The sequence below is a fragment of the Caenorhabditis remanei genome, chromosome V, assembly GCF_010183535.1.
Source record: "Caenorhabditis remanei strain PX506 chromosome V, whole genome shotgun sequence".
NCBI lineage: Eukaryota > Metazoa > Nematoda > Chromadorea > Rhabditida > Rhabditidae > Caenorhabditis > Caenorhabditis remanei.
The window spans coordinates 8,425,756-8,444,844 of NC_071332.1; the positions used below are offsets into that span (position 1 = coordinate 8,425,756).

The following is a 19,089-nucleotide window of genomic DNA, read 5'->3' on the forward strand; positions in this document are numbered from 1 at the left end:
TTATTATGGACATTCAATTTACACGCAACAGAAAAAGTCAGAAAGAACTATCAATTAAAATCCAAGTTTCCCACGATTCAAATAAATTCCAATCGCTGCACCGATCAATGCGAACGTGGATGTAGTTGTCAAGAGACTGGAGAGAATCTTATCTTGTTTTTTTCTTCTTTCAATCACTTCGGAGTAGGGAATACGTGTGAATGTGACCATCGAATAAAGAGGAATCCAACTTTTGGGGAACATTGAATTCATGATTGAGTCGAATTTCTTTCTCAATTTGTACGAGTTTCTGTTCACAAGATCCTTCAATTCTTCATAATTGTACATTGCTAAATCATTGATTGTATGAGCATCGTTGACTCTTCTTTCAGAATAGACTTGAACTGCGTTAGCTGGAAAATGAAATTTACTTTGTTTCAAAGACTAATCATCCAAATGTTACCTATGTCATTTCCCTGTTCTTCAAGTGTTTCACTGAAAACAAGACAATCTTCGAAACCCTGGAAAGTACAAAGATGGTTCTCTATATTAAAATAATCAGACTGACGCAATTCATCCCTTGCCCGTAAAATGGAACCATTGCATGAGCGGCATCTCCCATCAGAACTAGATTATCGAAGAATGAATGAGGAGAACATTTTATGGAAACGAGTGATTGAGGTTTCACTCGATTGAATGTATCCGCAATGTGCTCTCTGAAATTTCAGATTAATCACATTCATCTCATTCGTTTATTATATTTTCCTTACTTTCCAAGTAGCTGATAAGCATCTGGAAAGTTCTCTTCAAAGAAAGATAAGACATCTTCAGTCGTCGACATATGTTTCTCAAATTCGGTGAACGGCGCAAATATGGTCACTGAAAAAATCAGATATCTGTTATCATATCACCGATTTAGAACAACAAACCAGTGAAAGTTTTGTCCCTGTTAGCCAATGCGATAAGGGTGAAATGTCCTCGTGGCCACAAATGAAACACATTTTCCTCGAAAGCAAATTCATTGTTATTGGCCATTATATTCAGTTCAACATATCCATGCTCAATGTATTCTTGAGAGAAATCGAATCTTAAATTTCAAAGTTTTTAAAATATAAGTAGACATTTAACTAACCTTGGAATAGTCATCAGACTTCTTCGAACTGCAGAATATGCTCCATCACATGCCAGAATAAGGTCAGCATCCACGTGGAACTCCTCGTGTTCGGCTCTGAAAATTCTTTCAATCAAATGTCCACACAGGTTCAAAATAACTCACGGCGGAGATTTACTGCCGAATTGTGGTATCCTTGATGGTTGAGAAGTACACTGCACTACTAACTGCTTCTTATCATAATCCACACTTTTAACTTTATGTTCGAAGAAGAATTTGACGTTTGGAGACTTTTCAGCTTGAGTTATCATAACTTCATTTAAATGGCGGCGATTGATAGAGACAATGTGCTGGAAATTTCATTCTCTATTTTCGTAAAATTTTCAAAATAAACCAACCTCTCCTGGTTTACCATAAGGTTGTCTATTGTAAGTCTTTCCATCTTTGTTATGGATGAGTCTCGCATACAACGGAACTCCTTGATTCACAATATACTCTTTGAGTCCAACAGCTTCCAACGCCGATTTTCCTCGCTGACTCAATGCCAAATTGATACTTCTTCCTTGAACATGTTTCATAGTTCTGATATCTCTTCGAAACTCATAAACAGACACATCCCATCCTTTTTGAGCAAAGAAACAGGCATTGAGTGCACCAACGAGACCTGCTCCAGCTATCACAACTGATGGCATCTGGAAAATTTATATTGTTTCAAGTTCAGTGAGATAAGATGGAAGAGATGTTTGTAATCGGATGAGAAGAGCGGAGAGGCCAAGTGAGAAGTAGTCAACCCGTAATGAATCCCCTAATGTACCTATAGAAAACACTAAACTGCTTGTTTAGAGACCTAACCAAAGGGACTGAACTGTCAAAGCGATTATCCAAACAACATAATAGTTCTAAAATGGGAACATGAGAACCCAATACAAAAAAGATTTAAAAATCAACTGATTGTATCAAAACAAGTGTCAGATGAGAAGATGTCGTCCACCCGACACCACGTGGCCCCTGCAGCGACGAAAGACTGACTGCGCGCTTCGCATCGGCAAGTTGTCTTTTGATGAAGGCCATGCAAAAACAGATAGCTGGTCTCTGATTTCGATTTTCGTCGCTATTTGGGACTTTCTGCTTGAAACAGGCATTAAAAACTTTGCAACCACTGACTGCGTACCTGGTTAAGGACGTTTTTCGTTTCCAAGTACGTGAGAAAAAGGAATTGCGGAGAGGAGAGAAGAATTGAACAAGAAAACTATAGAGCATCCACAGGCAAAGAAAATATGGAAGCAACAGAAAAGAAAAGAACTTTGGAAGGGACAGTTGCTTCTGATTGTTTTCAAACACCTTTAAAACAGATCAGTATCATTTTTCCTTTGAACGAAAAGTAACAAGAACTTAACTTTTTTTCTTCTTTTTGAAAAACTGTAAACTGAGATTCCAGCGATACTTCTTCCATCACTCCAGTTCAGATAGTCATGTATCAACTATCTTTTTTGTTTTCAATTATAGAGACAACTATAGAATAAGTTGGTATTGCCTTCCATCAAGTCCAAGTATCCATCCTTGTGTGTACTCAAAGTCTATTGTTGTCAGGCATAACCTGTTTTGTTCTAAATCTGAAAAAAAATAATCTGGTCAAAACAGTCAACAACGTATTGAAACATATATTTTGTGATAAAGCTTATTTTCGAAAATAAATAAAATGCATAACAATAAAATTAAAAATGAACCCGTATTCTTTCGAATAAAAACCCGATTACAAGCTCCCATCTTTCAACAATCAAATGTATTTCTGTCGTATGTGCCGTTCGCTTTCTTTTGCATTTCTCGAAACTGAAAATGATACATTCTTTGGGATCAATCGAAAGATCAAGATAAACCTGTGGAAACGAAGTCAACCACACTGTACTGGGCGTTTCACCTGTTGTATTTCTTTTGATCATCTCACGCATACAAGCGATTGTCCCGAAATCAAAAGTTGATAACACCTTGTTAGCTGCAAACGGAGAGATAAAGTTTTCATCTGATAGATGAATTCATACCCGATACTTTTTGACTTTTCAAAAGTTCATTCAAATATTCAACTCCCATGATACAGATTCCATGACGTTTCCATTTCGAATGACACGTTCTGTCGAATCCATTTGGACCACCGAAATCCCAATGAGTTAACCTAATTTCAGAAGTTGAACAGGACAGGCTCCGGGAAAAAACACTGACCTTGTTAAAATGTCATTATGGGACCTTGTACAATTTGCTTCCATCTGTCCGTCCAGACCAAGATAATTTTCATAAAGTGTTTGAACCAGCATCTCATCCACTCCATAATAGTCATTATCGTCGAATAACTTGATTATTCTATTCATATTCAATTTTTCGAACATTGATTTCACGAAAACTTTCGAGATTATAACTTCGTTCAGACTCTTTCTCACTGCCATTTTTGTATGAAGTATTTTATCAGGTACTCCAGTTTCTGGAAAACCGAATTACATTTTTAAGACATCCCAAAGGAAACAACTACCATTTTTGAATAACTTCATTCCATGTGGAGTCCAATCAGCTTTTGAATTATATCTATATGAGAATCCATACTCGAAACCCATTATACTGGTATAATTGAGTCGTTCGCTGAGGTCGGATAACTGATAAGGTGTTTTGAGAATTAGGTCGAAATTCTGAAAACAGTATAATTCAAAATTAAAACATTAAATGGTTAACTTGCCTGTAAAATAATGGCATGATCCCATTTCCTGTTCAAAATAGTCTCGAGGCAATCGAAATGAGCAGGATCTTGTCCATGTCCACCACTATTCAAACTGTACTCTTTTCCAAGAACAATAACATTTTCAAAGCAGTTACTCATTGCTCGAACCAAAGTTTTAAGTCTATCTGTACTCTTCGCGTCCATTACAAAACAAAAAGTGTTATCCGGATGATAGGATAATGAGAGAAGAGCCTCTTGGAGTTCATAGATTTTGTATATAGTTCGAACAAATGCAATCGGTCGCTTCAATGTTCGAAATGGTGGCATGTCTCCATAAACTCTTTTTCGAATTGATGGACAATCCATTGGTAAATCGAATAGTCGTTCTTTGTCAAGTTTCATTCGTCCATTATTCACATACAGTTCGATTATATCTTTGTTTCCTTTGATCATCTCAGAGCAATTCAGAAATCGAGACTCATCTCTGAAAGTTTCGATGAGTATTTTGACTGAATATAGAATAATCTGATAAGCTCTGTTCAATTTTTCATAGTCAAGTGATTCTACATAGTTGATGTCCACTGCTATAAAACGCCTCTAGAAAGAACTCACTGTGTGAAATAATAGTCTGTCCATTGCGTGATATTTCTTTTGGTTCTCGTCGAGTTCTCTTCTTCTGGTTGTTTCATTGGAGGACTGTTCTTCCCACTGTCTCGTATTGATATTGATGCCTAAAAATCCTCTGATTCAATGTTTTCTTCAATTTTCCAAACTCACTGGATGAGATTGAACACTTGTCAAAAATATCATGCATGCCACAAACCCAAATAGGAGAAGAAATCCAAGTAACGTGGAACAAACTGAATTTGATTCTGGAACCTGAAAGAACGTAAATCAAGAATAATCGGTGATAATTAGAACGAACCAACCCTATAAATATCCGAATCTTCATCCAAATCTTGTAATCTCTTGTATCGCGTGGACGGCATTTCTGTAATTATTTTTCTATTATTTGAAAGAAAAAGCCTGGACACAGGTCGTATCACAGTAGCCAAGTTTTCAATGAGGACTGACCAGTTGACCAGTTCAAAAAATTATCTTGAATTATTATAATGCCGGGTTTTCTCCTTTTCAATTAGTATTAGAATTTTCGAAAATTTTTATATTGGAAAACGAAATTATTCCAAAATGACGAAGAAATTTCAGTGTTTGCGGTGAATTTTTACAGGCGAAGTGAATCATACTATCAATGAAGAATAGAGGAAGAGAAAGAGTTCAATTGAACTCTTATCAATTGACAACGGATGGCATCAGAGAATTATTTGGACAGCTAACGTTTCAATTTGAAACATAACTTCAAAGTTTCGATTCAGATAAATATTCGAAGAAATCAAAAGATGAATGACAAGAATAAAATCTTCTCCCGTTTTATGTCTTGCACCCAGCAAGAAAATTTTAATTGAAACTTGCAAAACTGTGATAAAAACGGAAGTTACCTCAGCGTTCTATTTCTTTTCAGTTCATCGAAACATATATTCGAATTGTTTCTATTCTTTGAATAGTCTTAGCCCCCCCCCCCCCCCCATTCAATTCAAATTTGCATATTTCAGAATATCAGAATAAGCTCAAAAAAGAAAGAACGTTAGTTGGAAGTCTGGAAAAGACGAGAGTTTTAAAATTTAACAAAGTTAATAAATGAAAAATATAAAGTTTCTGATTTGCGAAGAATTTTTAACGAGTTTTTTTAAACTCAATGTTTCATTGTCAGTTTATCAAAATAATCTTCTTAACAAAAAAAGACAACAACACAATTCACTCACGTCCGTTGTTAGATAAGAGAGTGAAGAGATATTAGAGTTAGTAACTAGGCGACGGGAAACGGAAAACGGACAAAGCCCCCCTCGAGTTCACACGAAAAAGAGCACCTGCTCAAATTAACCAGTTTCTATGCTCTCCTTTTTCATTTCAACATACAATAGTTTCTAGATCAACACCGGTCATAGACAGCGAAAAGTAGTTTCATTATGTGTTGCTGTTCTATGAGCATGTGATGAGACGGAGAGAATGAACTCATCAAAAAACAATAAAACGGAGGAATAATCGGAAGAAAATTATGATGAAGCCAGACAGCGGACAAAAGAAACCATAGAGATTTTGAGACACTAAGATTTTTTTTATGTCAAAACGTATATTTGTTTGAAAACGTCACAAAAACATTTTGATTGTACATATACATTATTCATGTTGCGATAGTACAGATCAGAGCTGTGCGGAAGTAAAAAAGAGAAGAGAACAAAATGGAAAAGAACAGGATCAGATTTCAGAGGGATGGGATTTATTAGAGACTTTCAGCATCTTGCGACATTTCGAATACTAAGTTAACACCTTGAATATGAACTTAGAAAGAATATTTCAGGAAGAATCAACCTCTGATTTTTCTTTTTTAACTTGTAAAAAATGTCGAAAATGTCTATGAAACATGCATATCTTCAATGCCTTTTGACAAATAAACATTCTTTTATTATTGAAATCAGTTTGCTTTTCTCTCTTCGGTCTTTAGTGTTTCGATAGAATAGTCACAACTACACTAGGAATACAAATGGAATCAGTTAGTTGTGAAATCAAAAAAAAAAACTAAATCCTTTTCGACATCGAACTTTTGAAAGTCAACTTTCTCATTTAGAATGCATAGATCTGGATCAAAAAGTAGGCGTGAATCCAATGAAGAATTCGAAAAGAAAGAATAAAAGAGTGTGATTGAAACAAAACAAAAGAGTTATATAAGCTGCTCAAATAGAGTCATCAGCCCAACCAACGTTCTGTTCTTTGGCAATTTCATGAAAAACAGAAACAAAACGGACTAAATCTCACTGACGAATCGACACAGTTTGAAAAGAGACAGACAACGGGATTAATTGAATCCAAATTTGGTTTTTCGTTTATGATTACGTTGGAAATTACTTGTATCCGGTCGGAAAATGATTCCTTATATGACGATTTGCACTACGAAAATGTGTTTCAATGTAGTGTACCTAAAAAACTAATTGAATGATTTTCGTGTTTTGATCTGAACGAAAGCAACAATTTCTTGTGAGATATTGTTTATTTGAAAGAAAAAATACTGAGAAAAATCAGAAAATAGAAAACTGAATTTAAATTATGATAACTCATTCGGGAACCCGAGTGCACAGTGTTTTGGAATGTGATGGGACTTCTGAATCTCAATTCACGCTTTGCTGTTTCCAACCGTTTTGATGAAAGAGTTTTGCTGAAAAAAGAAAAATAATCTATTAAGTAGTTTCAGAAATTCTCTAACCTCATCCAACTCGTAGATTTCAGGAGTCGTATCACCGAAGTTTGCTCTCTTCGTCTTACTTCCAACTGGCTCGAAGAGATTCTGCCAGTACTGTTTTGCAATAATTGCGTGGCCCAGTTTGCTCAGGTGGAATAGGTCGAGAGCATAGAACGCCGAGTTGTGGTTACCTTGCTGCTGAAAATTGATGAATTGTTTGTTTGTGAGAATGGTGGGCAACGGAAAGAACAAGGGAAGTTCGGAGAGTTTCGCGTGGGAGTAGTTTTGAAACAAATCGATAATATTATTGCTATCTAATTTCACACACAAGACACTTTTTTTAAGTGAATATTTGAATTGTGAATATCATTCTACACTCAAGTTTGCAAAACTCCCTCAGAATTTCAAAAGAAGAAACTCACATCTACATATGCATCAGTGTATTCAGTTGCAAATGGTTGGACGACTACAGTGAAATTCTTGTCGTTAAACTTTCCTTCGTTTTGCATTTCATACGACGCATTTCTATATCCATCTGACAACACATCCCTTTTACGTTGACGTTCTTCAGAATCTGGTCTTTTTCTAAAAAATATATTGTTTTCCGGTCAAACAATCATTACAATTTACTAACCCCGTCTTCAAAATTGACTGAGCTTCCTGAAGAAGTTGTGGGGGGAACATTGCAATCACAGTGACGATGGTTCTTGGAAGATTTTCCTTCAAATAGGACAGTCCCTTTTCGATATTCGCCTTATACTCATCGACTGGAATTGGTTCCTCGGTACGATAACCGAGGTTTCCAACATCGTTGGTTCCAATCCAAAGAGAAACGAGCTTCCAGTCTTTTTCAATATCAATCTGAAACTTTGATATTGTGAAAATTGTAAAACACTGTTCCAAACCTCTTTGTTCTCTCGAATTTTCTGAACGAGTCTTGTAGCTTGATTCAGGATATTATCACTCTTCATTCCACCAATTGCAACGTCAAGTCCTGCATTATCCCCATAACCAACACCAGTGCTTCCTCCAAACAATTTATTTCCAGTTTCTTCAGCGATGACACGGAAGATATCTGAATTAAAAATTGTCTCTTTAAATATAAATAGGTGAAGTAAAATACTGTAAATTGTCAAGTGCCCATCAACTTCCGCATCCATTCCAGTGAAGTAGGCGTTCCCAGGATATTGAGATTGAAGCTCGTCGAAAACGTTTTGAGCGCGAGATCCAATCTGAAAAATCAAAAGATGATTGTGATTTATTTCAGACTAAATCTCACAGTCAATGAGTCGCCCATTGCTCCGATAACTCTGATATGGTGAGGTTTCACCGAGTTCACATCATCTGGATATGCTTCTTGTGGATCGATTGATTTCAGATATTTCTCCAAGGCAGATTTCACGGCAGACTTTGGAACACCCAATGTTTGAGCTTCTGAAGAATAATTATTTGAGTTTTCTGATTTAAAAAAATCGTATTCGTGTATTGTATTCTTACCGAGTACTACAACTGGAGACTCAGTTCGTTTCTCATCCATTTTCGGGTAGATTCGGAAATCTTCTGAACACAGAAAAATGAAAAAAATGTTGCAACGAGCTGTGTGTATTTCTATTTCTCTGCATTCCACACACTGTCTCGTTCCTTTCTTTTTTCCTTTCGTTGTCTGCGTCACTCACCATCATTGCCACGAAACAGTATCAAGAATAGAACAAATATGAAGAAAAATCCGAGAATCAGAGTGAAAATATAACGATTTTTAGGACGACAAATACTTGTGATCAAAGGAAAAGACGATGGTGTGTAATATTCTTTGTATTCCTGAAAAGAGTTTTCAAATTTCAAAATTCGTTCAATTCCAAATCTCTCACATCTTCATACGTATTGTCCATATTCGTTGGTAACCGATGGTACAGATTATTCTTATTTAGCTGAAATTTCATCGTTCGTATTCCGTTCCAACATCATAACTTACGAAAATTTGTAAATTTGGGTTCATGGCGTATCTAGGGAATAGAGGTGTGTGCTCGGTGTGTTTCATGATATGAGGCGAGAGAGAAGACGGAGAAAAGAGTAATAGGGAATGAGAAAAAAAGAAAATAAACAAATTGGTTGTGAAGTGGGAGAATGAAGCTTATACCGGGGAGATTTCAATCTATTTGTCGGCGTTCAGATGGTATCGAAATTATGAGAATTCAGGTCAACGAGTTGGTAGTTGCGCAACTAACCGCGAGGAGTAAAAACCACCAAATCCTCTTTTGGATTTTGTTTATTTCTATGAGTGTTTATAGGAAAAGAAACGAAACTCAATATTTTGCAAAACGTCGTGATGTAAAGTTTCATCGAACTATTACAATTTTGAAGAAACACATAAAGATTCTGAAAAAAGTTTTACTCACATTTTTAGAACCCATCTCGAACGTTTTATTGGAGAATTCAAAGCTGGTACTAATTTATAATAACAAATTTGTCTTGAAAATGTTTAACAACGGTATTTACATGGATAAGTAAAACTTGAGAAAAAACAAAGAGAACCGTTCTTCCCAACGAACTCGACATAACACGTATTATGAGTTCCTGCAGCAAAAAACTCGTTTTTCCTGGGAACCTTCTGAATACCTGGATTTACATATTTCTATTGCTGTTATTTTACAGAGAAGAAACTTTTTTCGTACAAAAAAGGAAGAAGGTAGAGTTGGAAACTCTTCGTGAATAGGTCTTCAAATTTTCAAATGGATACTCAGATTGGAATGTATCTTAAAATCTTCTCGTGTTATTCATGTAATCATATTCCAGAAGTACAGTCTTCCCCAAATATCTTGATTTTAAAAGATGATAAACTCGTAACGACCGACTCGACCCACATTGATAGTTTTATTACTTTCAAATGTACCTTTTCAGTCTGTTTTCAGTCTTGTTATCCTATTTCTTCCCAGCACTGCAATCTAACAGTTCTCGCCCTTTTCATCCTGCGTCTCCCCTATCTAATCTTCCCAACAGAAACGTTTTTCTTCTTCCCCGAAACATGTTCTTCTGGGTCAGTTTATCGATTTCCATGTATTCATAACCTTATGATCTTTGTCCACTTGTGCAATCTGTAATCACCCTGCTCTTCTTATCACTGCCATCCTTTTATTAGTTGACCTGTCTCTCTTTTTTCGCATTGAACATTCACTTCTTTTGACCATGTATGCTGACTTCATTGCTGGATGGGCAGCAGGTAAGTATTTTTCAAAAAGAGAATAAGATATCTTAAGTAAAAATTTAAAGTTCAGGTGGAGCTGGTCTCCTAGTCGGACATCCGCTTGACACAGTCAAAGCACGGCTCCAAACAATGAACATCTATAAAGGAATCGTAGATTGTATGGTCAAAACTATGAAACAAGAATCGGTAATTTTTCAAAATGAAACGTCTTTTCCAGCTAAAGATTCCAGGTTTATGGTCTCTATAAAGGAATGTTTGTACCATTTCTCTCCACTGGTGCTCTCCATTCTCTGCTCTTCGCTGGTTATGGAGCGGGTCTCAAATTTCTTCATCCGGGTGATTCAAATGTGATGGCAAGAAAAGATTTGCCAATGAGTGATGTGAGTTTTTAAAGGGACTGTTTCAAGTATTTTTGAATGTATTTCCAGATTTTGATAGCTTCCATTTGTGGTACTCTCGCCCAAGTTGGACCAGTTATTCCTGTGGAATTGTTGAAAACAAAACTTCAGGTCAGTCAGTTTTCTGAGAATACAGTTTTGAATTATAATTAACATCTATGAAGGTCCAAAGAGAAAATGTTGGTCACTTCTCGAAACACTCTCAAAATCTGTACGCGGGTCCAATGGAATGTGCTCGTGAGACAGTTCGAACAGAAGGAATTCGTGGATTATTCAAAGGAGGAAGTGTTGTTTTCTTCCGGGATAACATTGGATATCTCTTCTATATTCCCGTCTATGAAGGTCTCAGCCGATACTTTAGAACTCATAATCTGGAGAATACATATACTCAGGTAACAGGAAATCTTCATTTATATTTGATAGAAATGATAATTTCAGCTTTTCGCCGGTGGTTGTGCAGGTGTAAGTGGATGGATTTCCGTGTGTCCGCTGGAAGTTGTCAAAAATCGGATGCAAGCAGATAAAAGTCATAAGACAATGTGAGTGAAAATTTCAAGTTGGGTTAAAAAAAAGCAAATAACTTTTAATGGAATCTTCAGATCACCGAAACAAATGGCTTTGAAGATCTATCGAGAAGAAGGTCTCCGATCATTTTATCGTGGTGGATGGGCTATTTCTCTACGTGGGTTCGTCGTCAACGCTGTCATTTTTGTTGTCTATGAGAATACTTATGCATTTTTTGATTGATATGTACTGACATAATTTTCAAATTTTCAGTGTTTGTATAAACTCAGAAGAATATAAAGTTTTCCTATCAAGTATACTTTACGTTTATTTCTTTTTATTGGAGAATTTCCGATGAGTGATTCTGTTTTCAAAAGCCGTAATTTTCAGGTGAATCGAAAGAACAATATAATTTTATGATAACACGAACGTTATTGTTGATAAAGTTTTTTCCAGATCAATCCAACAATGAATTTTCCAAAATTTTTTATAGAGCGCTTCTCAGCTGTTTTCTCAACCTCACAATCATTCAGAGAGCTGGGTTTGTTGTCGATCACAGAAGCAATGGAAGACCGAGTGGCAGCGACAAGAGGAAACAGTGCAGCCGACAGTTCGCGGGTTCCGCCGGTCACTATGTTTTGCGTGTGGCTGGCTTGCGAGAAAATCTTGAAGAATCTGTCAAGTTCAGTATGTATTTGTACCAATTATGCAGTTACAGGTGAATTTCTACCCTGATATGAAAACCTGAAATTCAAATACTCAATTCAAATTTTAATCTTACCCGTTGTACTCATTTTATCAACACATGCACGAGGAACTTAGAAAAGAAACAGTCAGTTGTATAGTTGGAATTAATTTTATCTTGACTCCAGTCATTATTCGTATTGTTTCTTTGTTAGTATAAAAACACAGTGCCGATCTAGAATACATGCGATTTGATTTATATTTGCATCTTTCAGATTCAAAAAACCAGAGAACTTTATTTCATTCATTCATTTCATGATGATCTCGTTTTATCGGCACGTTCCCACGGACTCAAAAAGTTTTCATTGTTTGTATAAACTCAGTTGGAAATCACAAATTCATCATTCTTTCTCACGCAAACAGACAGTTTCATATCGTTTTTCTCAATTTTGTCGTATCATGGGAGGTCCTCTTGAATTCATTTCTCAATCTTCTCTTCTTTTCTCAATTAATTTTAGGTATCAAGTTGGTTGACCTAAAAACGTTTCACGGCCAACTCATCTATCTTTCTATCCGTTTTCAATGTCGACGATGCCGTTCAAACAACCAACGGATTCATTACACACTTGGCAGTTCTGTGGGTCATTTGGTGACCGACAGCTGTTAGCTTGTTGTCTGTTTTTTCTGAGTTCTTCTTCTTTTCTCATATATTCTTAGGACCACATTCCAAGATGTCACGAGAAGAAGTTTGGTTTTTATTGGAGCTCGGAAGATAAGAATCTGCTCATTGCAATCTCGGATCAACACAGAAACTCTCAACTAGAAATAATTAGTTTTGTAGTCTTAGAACCTATTTGTATGCCAACTTCTAATCCATTATTTAAATACCACATGATATCAAGAGTTGACCGAATCGAAAAGTCTCATATTCATGTTTAACATGTCTGTGTAACAATTAAAATGTTGTTTGTCGCTCGGCTTTTACTCTTATTTACTATCAACTACGTCGTATCAATATCAAAAATAAACCTGCCACCCGTTTTCATACCATCATTCCAGACCTGATGCGGTTGCTTCTCCCGCTTATTCTCCTTGTTATTGGAGTCTATAGTTTAGACAATGGTCTCGGAAGAACTCCGCCTATGGGATGGATGTCTTGGACTGCTTTTTATTGTGAAATTGATTGTCAGAAGCATCCGACAGGCTGTATCAATGAGCAATTGTACAAAGATATGGCTGATCAACTTGGTGAGTGAGAATCAATTTAAATTGTTCTTATATTCGATTGTTTCAGTTTCCGGAGGGTACGATAAACTTGGTTACAAATCTGTCCACATTGATGACTGTTGGTCGGAAATGGAGAGAGATTCAAATGGAGTACTGGTTGCCAACAAGACAAGATTTCCAAGTGGAATGAAGACTTTGGCTAAATATGTAAGTTGATATTAAAATATGTTCTTCATAACAATACGGTTCTCTTCAGATGCATGACCGTGGACTGAAATTCGGAATCTACGAAGACTACGGAACAAAGACTTGTGGAGGATATCCAGGAAGTTATAAACATGAAAGAACGGATGCTCAAACATTCGCTGCTTGGGATGTTGATTATTTGAAACTCGATGGATGTAATATTGATCAAGCTATGATGCCAATCGGATATCCTCTTTTTGAGAAAGAATTGAATGCGACTGGCCGTCCGATTATGTATTCATGCAGTTGGCCAGCTTATTTGATTGATCATCCAGAACTTGTTAATTACCATTTAATTGGAAAGTATTGTAACACTTGGAGAAATTTTGATGATATCAACTCTTCCTGGAAATCAATTATCTCAATTATTTCATATTATGACAAAAATCAAGACAAACATATTCCAACTCATGGACCGGGAAGATGGCATGATCCAGATATGCTTGTGATTGGAAATAAGGGAATTACTTTGGATATGTCTATTTCTCAGTTCACAGTTTGGTGTATCTGGTCAGCTCCCCTTATCATGTCAAATGACTTGCGTATCATTGGAGATGAGTTCAAAGGAGTTCTTCAAAATAAAGAAGCGATTAGAATAAATCAGGATCCACTTGGAATTATGGGAAGACTCATTAAGAATGTGAGTTTTAGAAGGGTCAGTTGTTATCTGATTTTGAACTTTTCAGAGTACTGATATCGCAACATACGTCAAGCAAATCACTCCATCCAAAGGTGACAAGAAATCATTCGCATTCGCCCTCTTGAACAGAAATGAAAAGAAGGGATACGTGAGTTTAGCTCAGATTTTGTCAAGAAAATAACATTCATTCATTTTTCAGGAACGCGTAGAAATCCTTCTTTCTGCTATCGGCCTCACAGATCCAGCTGGTTATTACATCCATGATATCTGGGCTCACGTTGACCTCGGTCTCCTTCGCCCATCAGACAGTATCATTGTGAACATTGCTCCAGCTGGAAGTTCATTCTTCCGTGCTGACGTGGCTTCTATTCATCAACCAATAGGAAGAAGACGTTACAAACTGGATAATTCTAATGTTGTCTACGAGTTTGAGAAGTCACAAGCTCAGTTTGAGCGTCCAGATCTCTCAGATTATTTGAGAACCAATAGAGTTCCGTTCTAAGCTTTAACTTTACTTGTCATTTGTCTAGTGTTGCCATTTTGTATATACTCTTACTTTTATTATTGTTTTCTATGAAATGAATCCACAAAGTTTCGAACTTCAATAAAGACTGACTTCTAGAATAAAAAGTTTGGAGATCTCATTTGGAGAAGTTTGGAGACAGCTTGAAGCTGTTCAATTTTGTTTCAATGTGGATCAGGACTATCCACATATCACTAAAAATTGGAGTTAATTTTGTGTTATACTCAAAAACATTCCCACGTGAGTACCTTCTCTCAGACCGCAAGAAACATTTTAATATCTCAAAAATCAAAATGTGAAACTGTCGAATGGCAATCGTCAGTTCTGATCTTCCAATTATTATCTTGTTTATCTGGAAAGTTATGTATTCCGAAGATTTTCTGAAACTTTTTTGAAATGTTTTTTCAGGAGTCTCGTTGCATCCACCAGCTTCAGAACCAGATAATGAAGGGAACGGAGATGAGCTGAAAAGATACAAACATGTTCAATATTCTCCATTTTCCTCTTGCTATTCAAAAATGTCTCCCGTATTACCATCAAATCATAGAAATCACAAGAATATCTGTTACTCGTTCCAGTTGTATCTTTCGGTGAATTCATTTTTAATCCGCCAAACTTTAAAATTCTTTTTTCAGTCGTTTCGTAATCGGACTCATTTATTGATATTCTCCATAGTCGCAGTGATTTTACTTTTCTGTACAGTATACCTCTACGCAAAAGTGATTGATATACCGTTTCGGAATATGAATTTCACTGAATACATAATTGATGCAATATCAGATCGAATCAGGTTCAATCATACTCATGCATACATAACTTCCGCCTACTATTTCAAGAATTCGAAATCGTAAATATTTTAAAATTAACTTTTTATTGGAACAAAAGCTTTTTAGGCTTGGGAAAAATGCAGTGGCGATGGTGGTTGTTATGAGTCAAAAAACACTGACCAATCTTGAAAAATATGAGATGACGTTGATTGGTACCAGTGGAAACAATACCTTGAAATCGCAAGCTTCCATTAAAATGTAAGAGAAACTACAAGTTCATTTTATGGTATCTAATTATTTTAGAGAAACTGCCGAAGGTATGTCATGTGAATACGTAATGGTTTTTGTTCAAGCACAAACGTTACCAAATCCTCAGAAACTGGAAATCGAATCGCTGGGAACTCGAGTTCAGGTGAAACAATTTATTGATACATCTGCATCTTGCAGCTTTCGTAACTCGAAAATCCAGTCTTACACTGGCTATTTCTCTCTTCTTCAAAATAAATAAAAATCATAGTTTCCTCAGATTCCATTCCGAGAACCGCGTGAAAGTGCGCATTCTCCAGTCATTATCTGCATTTCGCCGCAATTTGTAGCCGAGAAATGGCAAGTTTTTCTTATGAACATCCACATTGTTCGACGATATGGAGGACATATGCATATATACATTACCAGTATGGTTCGAGAACTTTTTGAAACTTTGAAAGTATACGAGAGTATGGTAAGAAGGGTTTATGGGAGGATTTTGTTTTGAATAACTGAGATTTTAGGGAATCGTAACACTAGATTACTGGATTAGAATGAAATTCAAAGAGACAAAGACTCCGTATGCAGATCCGATGAGAAATGTAGAATGGAGGAATCAGGCAGGAGCACAGACAGATTGCTTGTTACAGTATAAAGTGAGGTTTTAGGATAGTTAGTGATTCGTTCTGATGAAGAAGAATTCCAGGAAATAGCGGATTTCATTGCCTTTTTCGACATTGACGATATCCTGATTCCCCGTTTATCCCATAATTATCATCAGGAATTCTCGAATCACTTCAACGCGTATCCTGACTATCATTCAATATTCTACAACAAAAGAGATATAGCTGTAGAAAGAGTATCGAATGTGAAAGATTTCTCATTTCGTCAGATGTTCTCAACTATGAAAATTCGAGAAGAAGAAGGTTATGGGAAGTCAATTGTGAACCCGCTGAAATACAATTCCACCTGGATTCATCACTCTTTTCAACTACCGAGAGACAAAATGTTGAAGATATATAACACGGAGATAATCCATGTCAAAGATATTCTGGAGAATGAGTTGAACCAATCAGCTCCATTTCGTTTACCGAAGATGTTCGGGTCAGATACTGATACTTTGATAGGAGAAATGGATCTCAGAAGTCTTGATATTGATTTCCAGAGGTGAACAACATGAAAGAAAATGAATCATTTAATTTAATTTCAGAGTATTTGGAAAAAATAAATATCGTGAAGCTGCAACAAAGATGGAGGATAAGAACTTTTATGGTCCAATAGTATTTGATTGCTATAACGAATCCTTTTACCATCCATATTTCGTGGAGAAGAAAAACTTCAAGGAGTTGTGTCCAAATGCGGATAATTGCAAAGTTAATCTTTGTGGACAACAATCATACAAACGTTCTGCTTTCAGCTTCCACAACGGGATGATATCAAATGTATCCATTCGGATGCTGAATACGTTTCTGGTCCTGAAATGTATCCAATCACTTTCCACTATGCCATTGGCTCATTTTGGTCCGAAAACATAGGATGCTATCAATAATATAACAACATAATCGAAATACAAACCGAAATCTCTCATTGAAAACAGGTGCCACTTGTAAAAAACAAATCAAAATTTAATAAATATTCATTGCATCTCGCTTTGTTTTTCTGTAGTTCTCACACAGTTGCACACAAAAAATTGTGACAATGAATGAGTCAAAATACACATAAAGTGTAGACACTGTCCTCTTGTTTTTTGTGTTTCTTTTTGTCTCTCACATTTTGATCTTTTTGGTCGATAAAAAAGGAAAGAGAAACGTCATTTGCAGAAACTGCATCTTTTAAAAAAGGAAATGATGAGTGCGTCGATTGATTTTCTACCCGATATTTTGGTAATTTTATTCGAAATGAAAAATTGAATGTTTGAAGTTAACAATTATGATTTGAAGGCAGATGGCCCGAGTTCTGAAGACGTCACAACTCCAAAAAGGGATCTCAGCAAAAATGCCAGAAACATTCTTCCTGAATATTGTGAAGTTTGTGGAAACCGTGCAATTGGATACCATTACGACGTTAGTCCATTTTTACCGAGCCTCCGCGAATTCTAAAAATAGTTTCCAGGTAGCAACTTGCAACGGATGCAAAGCATTCTTTCGACGCACCATAATCACTGGAAGAAAGTTTTTATGCAAGAAAGGACACAAATGTTTGGAGAAAGCAGATCCAAGAGGTAAGTTTTCAAATGTTGTTTTGATTTTTCAGTAACATTGATTATAGCTCGAAGGCTATGTCCCGGGTGTAGGTTCGAAAAGTGTGAGAAAGTTGGGATGAACCCAATGAATATTCAAGCAGAGATGACTCAAAAAGGTGAATTATTGAGACAACAGTTCATCGCATCTCGAGAATTCGAGCAAAGTATCAATCGCACGGTTAGTATTATGAACAATTTTCCCGGGTTTTGATTAAACTATTCCAGCCAACTCCGATAGAAGATAAATTGAGTATAGCCATTTCGAAACTAACTCTGATTGAAGACCAAGTTGATGATCTATTCAATTCAAATATCCCTGCACATTATGGAGACATGCGTACTCTCACTGAAATTCTTCAAATGAATCCAATACTTGAAGTATCAAGGATACCAGATTTAAAATTTCTCACAAGTCAGTGAGTCTTTTTCTTCAATTCTCTATTTTAAGGTTTGTGTTCAGACTGTTCCCTGATCATGCTGGTTTCTGTCATAACATTTATCTATCAATGGTCGAGTTTACAAAAATGTTTGATTCATTCTCCAAACTCTCCATAGATTCAATTAAAAAGTTAATCAGACACGGTGCATCGATGTGCGTGGGATTGATGGCCTCCAGAAGATCCATTCGAAAGTTTAACGCTGATTCCCTACGCCGTACAGACGGAACTATCGCTGGAAAACCAGATAGAAGTTGGAATGGGATTTGGGTGGAGCATAAGAAGATGATACAGAAAGTGTTACATTCGTTTGTTCGGAATAAGATAGATGATGTGGAGTTCATGTTTCTGAAAGCCATCGCCATATGCAATCCAGGTGCTCTTCTTTGTTGCTTTCACCTATAAACCTAAATGATTTTCAGCAGTACCCGATCTCCGGAAAGCGGATCAAGTCGTGGTAGAAAAAGAGCGATTTCGATATGCCACAGCTCTACTGGATTATTGCTTCAGGACGTATGGGTCAACTCATGGCGCTGACAGATTTGGATCTATTCTTTCAGTTATGACAATAATGGAGAATCAGCAAAGAGAAGAAAAGTGTTTTTATGTCATTTTGAGATCTTATTTTTCTCATGTTGATATGTTAGTTAGTCCGTTGTATGATGAGATTATGGCTTCGTGACTCTACAAAATATAAACTTATTTTACATTTTGTAATTCCAGACACAGAATTCTACTTACATGACTAACAAAAAAAGAGAGTTGATCTGAATGAACTTTCTGCAAAAGCAAGTTGTTGTTGTTCTCTTTTCAATAGAGATGAATAATATATCCATGATTACAAATAACTCTTCCCTCCCATGAACGGAATCTGACTACAAAATTTT

General features: G+C 36.3%; 8 protein-coding genes across 8 annotated transcripts; 4 read left to right on the forward strand and 4 right to left on the reverse strand.

Annotated features, from left to right (window-relative positions):
• Positions 1-54: 54 nt before the first annotated feature.
• On the reverse strand, positions 55-2,161 carry GCK72_018177 (uncharacterized protein; the record flags this gene model as incomplete). The annotated part of the gene is made up of 9 exons (XM_003114511.2): positions 55-392; positions 443-500; positions 548-695; positions 750-858; positions 909-1,066; positions 1,112-1,207; positions 1,256-1,440; positions 1,489-1,782; positions 2,120-2,161. The coding sequence occupies 9 exons, from the start codon at positions 2,159-2,161 to the stop codon at positions 55-57; spliced, it is 1,428 nt and encodes a 475-aa protein (XP_003114559.2).
• A 699-nt stretch (positions 2,162-2,860) lies between these two features.
• GCK72_018178 (uncharacterized protein) lies at positions 2,861-3,693 on the reverse strand (the record flags this gene model as incomplete). The annotated part of the gene is made up of 5 exons (XM_003114412.2): positions 2,861-2,920; positions 2,968-3,083; positions 3,130-3,260; positions 3,308-3,563; positions 3,612-3,693. 5 exons carry the CDS (start codon positions 3,691-3,693, stop codon positions 2,861-2,863), a joined length of 645 nt encoding a protein of 214 aa, XP_003114460.2.
• A 110-nt stretch (positions 3,694-3,803) lies between these two features.
• GCK72_018179 (uncharacterized protein) lies at positions 3,804-4,783 on the reverse strand (the record flags this gene model as incomplete). The annotated part of the gene is made up of 4 exons (XM_053732434.1): positions 3,804-4,278; positions 4,407-4,525; positions 4,572-4,673; positions 4,724-4,783. The coding sequence occupies 4 exons, from the start codon at positions 4,781-4,783 to the stop codon at positions 3,804-3,806; spliced, it is 756 nt and encodes a 251-aa protein (XP_053581347.1).
• A 2,237-nt stretch (positions 4,784-7,020) lies between these two features.
• On the reverse strand, positions 7,021-9,124 carry GCK72_018180 (uncharacterized protein; the record flags this gene model as incomplete). The annotated part of the gene is made up of 11 exons (XM_003114427.2): positions 7,021-7,062; positions 7,111-7,284; positions 7,509-7,671; positions 7,721-7,947; positions 7,992-8,161; positions 8,210-8,318; positions 8,366-8,520; positions 8,584-8,646; positions 8,763-8,904; positions 8,955-9,014; positions 9,059-9,124. 11 exons carry the CDS (start codon positions 9,122-9,124, stop codon positions 7,021-7,023), a joined length of 1,371 nt encoding a protein of 456 aa, XP_003114475.2.
• A 1,145-nt stretch (positions 9,125-10,269) lies between these two features.
• On the forward strand, positions 10,270-11,433 carry GCK72_018181 (uncharacterized protein; the record flags this gene model as incomplete). The annotated part of the gene is made up of 7 exons (XM_003114102.2): positions 10,270-10,303; positions 10,359-10,474; positions 10,519-10,668; positions 10,717-10,797; positions 10,851-11,078; positions 11,125-11,225; positions 11,286-11,433. 7 exons carry the CDS (start codon positions 10,270-10,272, stop codon positions 11,431-11,433), a joined length of 858 nt encoding a protein of 285 aa, XP_003114150.2.
• A 1,505-nt stretch (positions 11,434-12,938) lies between these two features.
• Positions 12,939-14,489, forward strand: GCK72_018182 (uncharacterized protein; the record flags this gene model as incomplete). Its single annotated transcript, XM_003114018.2, has 5 exons — positions 12,939-13,122; positions 13,169-13,308; positions 13,358-13,987; positions 14,034-14,135; positions 14,187-14,489. 5 exons carry the CDS (start codon positions 12,939-12,941, stop codon positions 14,487-14,489), a joined length of 1,359 nt encoding a protein of 452 aa, XP_003114066.2.
• A 936-nt stretch (positions 14,490-15,425) lies between these two features.
• Positions 15,426-17,072, forward strand: GCK72_018183 (uncharacterized protein; the record flags this gene model as incomplete). The annotated part of the gene is made up of 7 exons (XM_053732435.1): positions 15,426-15,535; positions 15,581-15,689; positions 15,804-15,998; positions 16,048-16,179; positions 16,230-16,690; positions 16,734-16,896; positions 16,941-17,072. 7 exons carry the CDS (start codon positions 15,426-15,428, stop codon positions 17,070-17,072), a joined length of 1,302 nt encoding a protein of 433 aa, XP_053581348.1.
• Positions 17,073-17,433: 361 nt separating this feature from the next.
• GCK72_018184 (uncharacterized protein) lies at positions 17,434-18,884 on the forward strand (the record flags this gene model as incomplete). The annotated part of the gene is made up of 6 exons (XM_053732436.1): positions 17,434-17,586; positions 17,636-17,744; positions 17,792-17,943; positions 17,991-18,181; positions 18,226-18,578; positions 18,625-18,884. 6 exons carry the CDS (start codon positions 17,434-17,436, stop codon positions 18,882-18,884), a joined length of 1,218 nt encoding a protein of 405 aa, XP_053581349.1.
• Between the last annotated feature and the right edge of the window lie 205 nt (positions 18,885-19,089).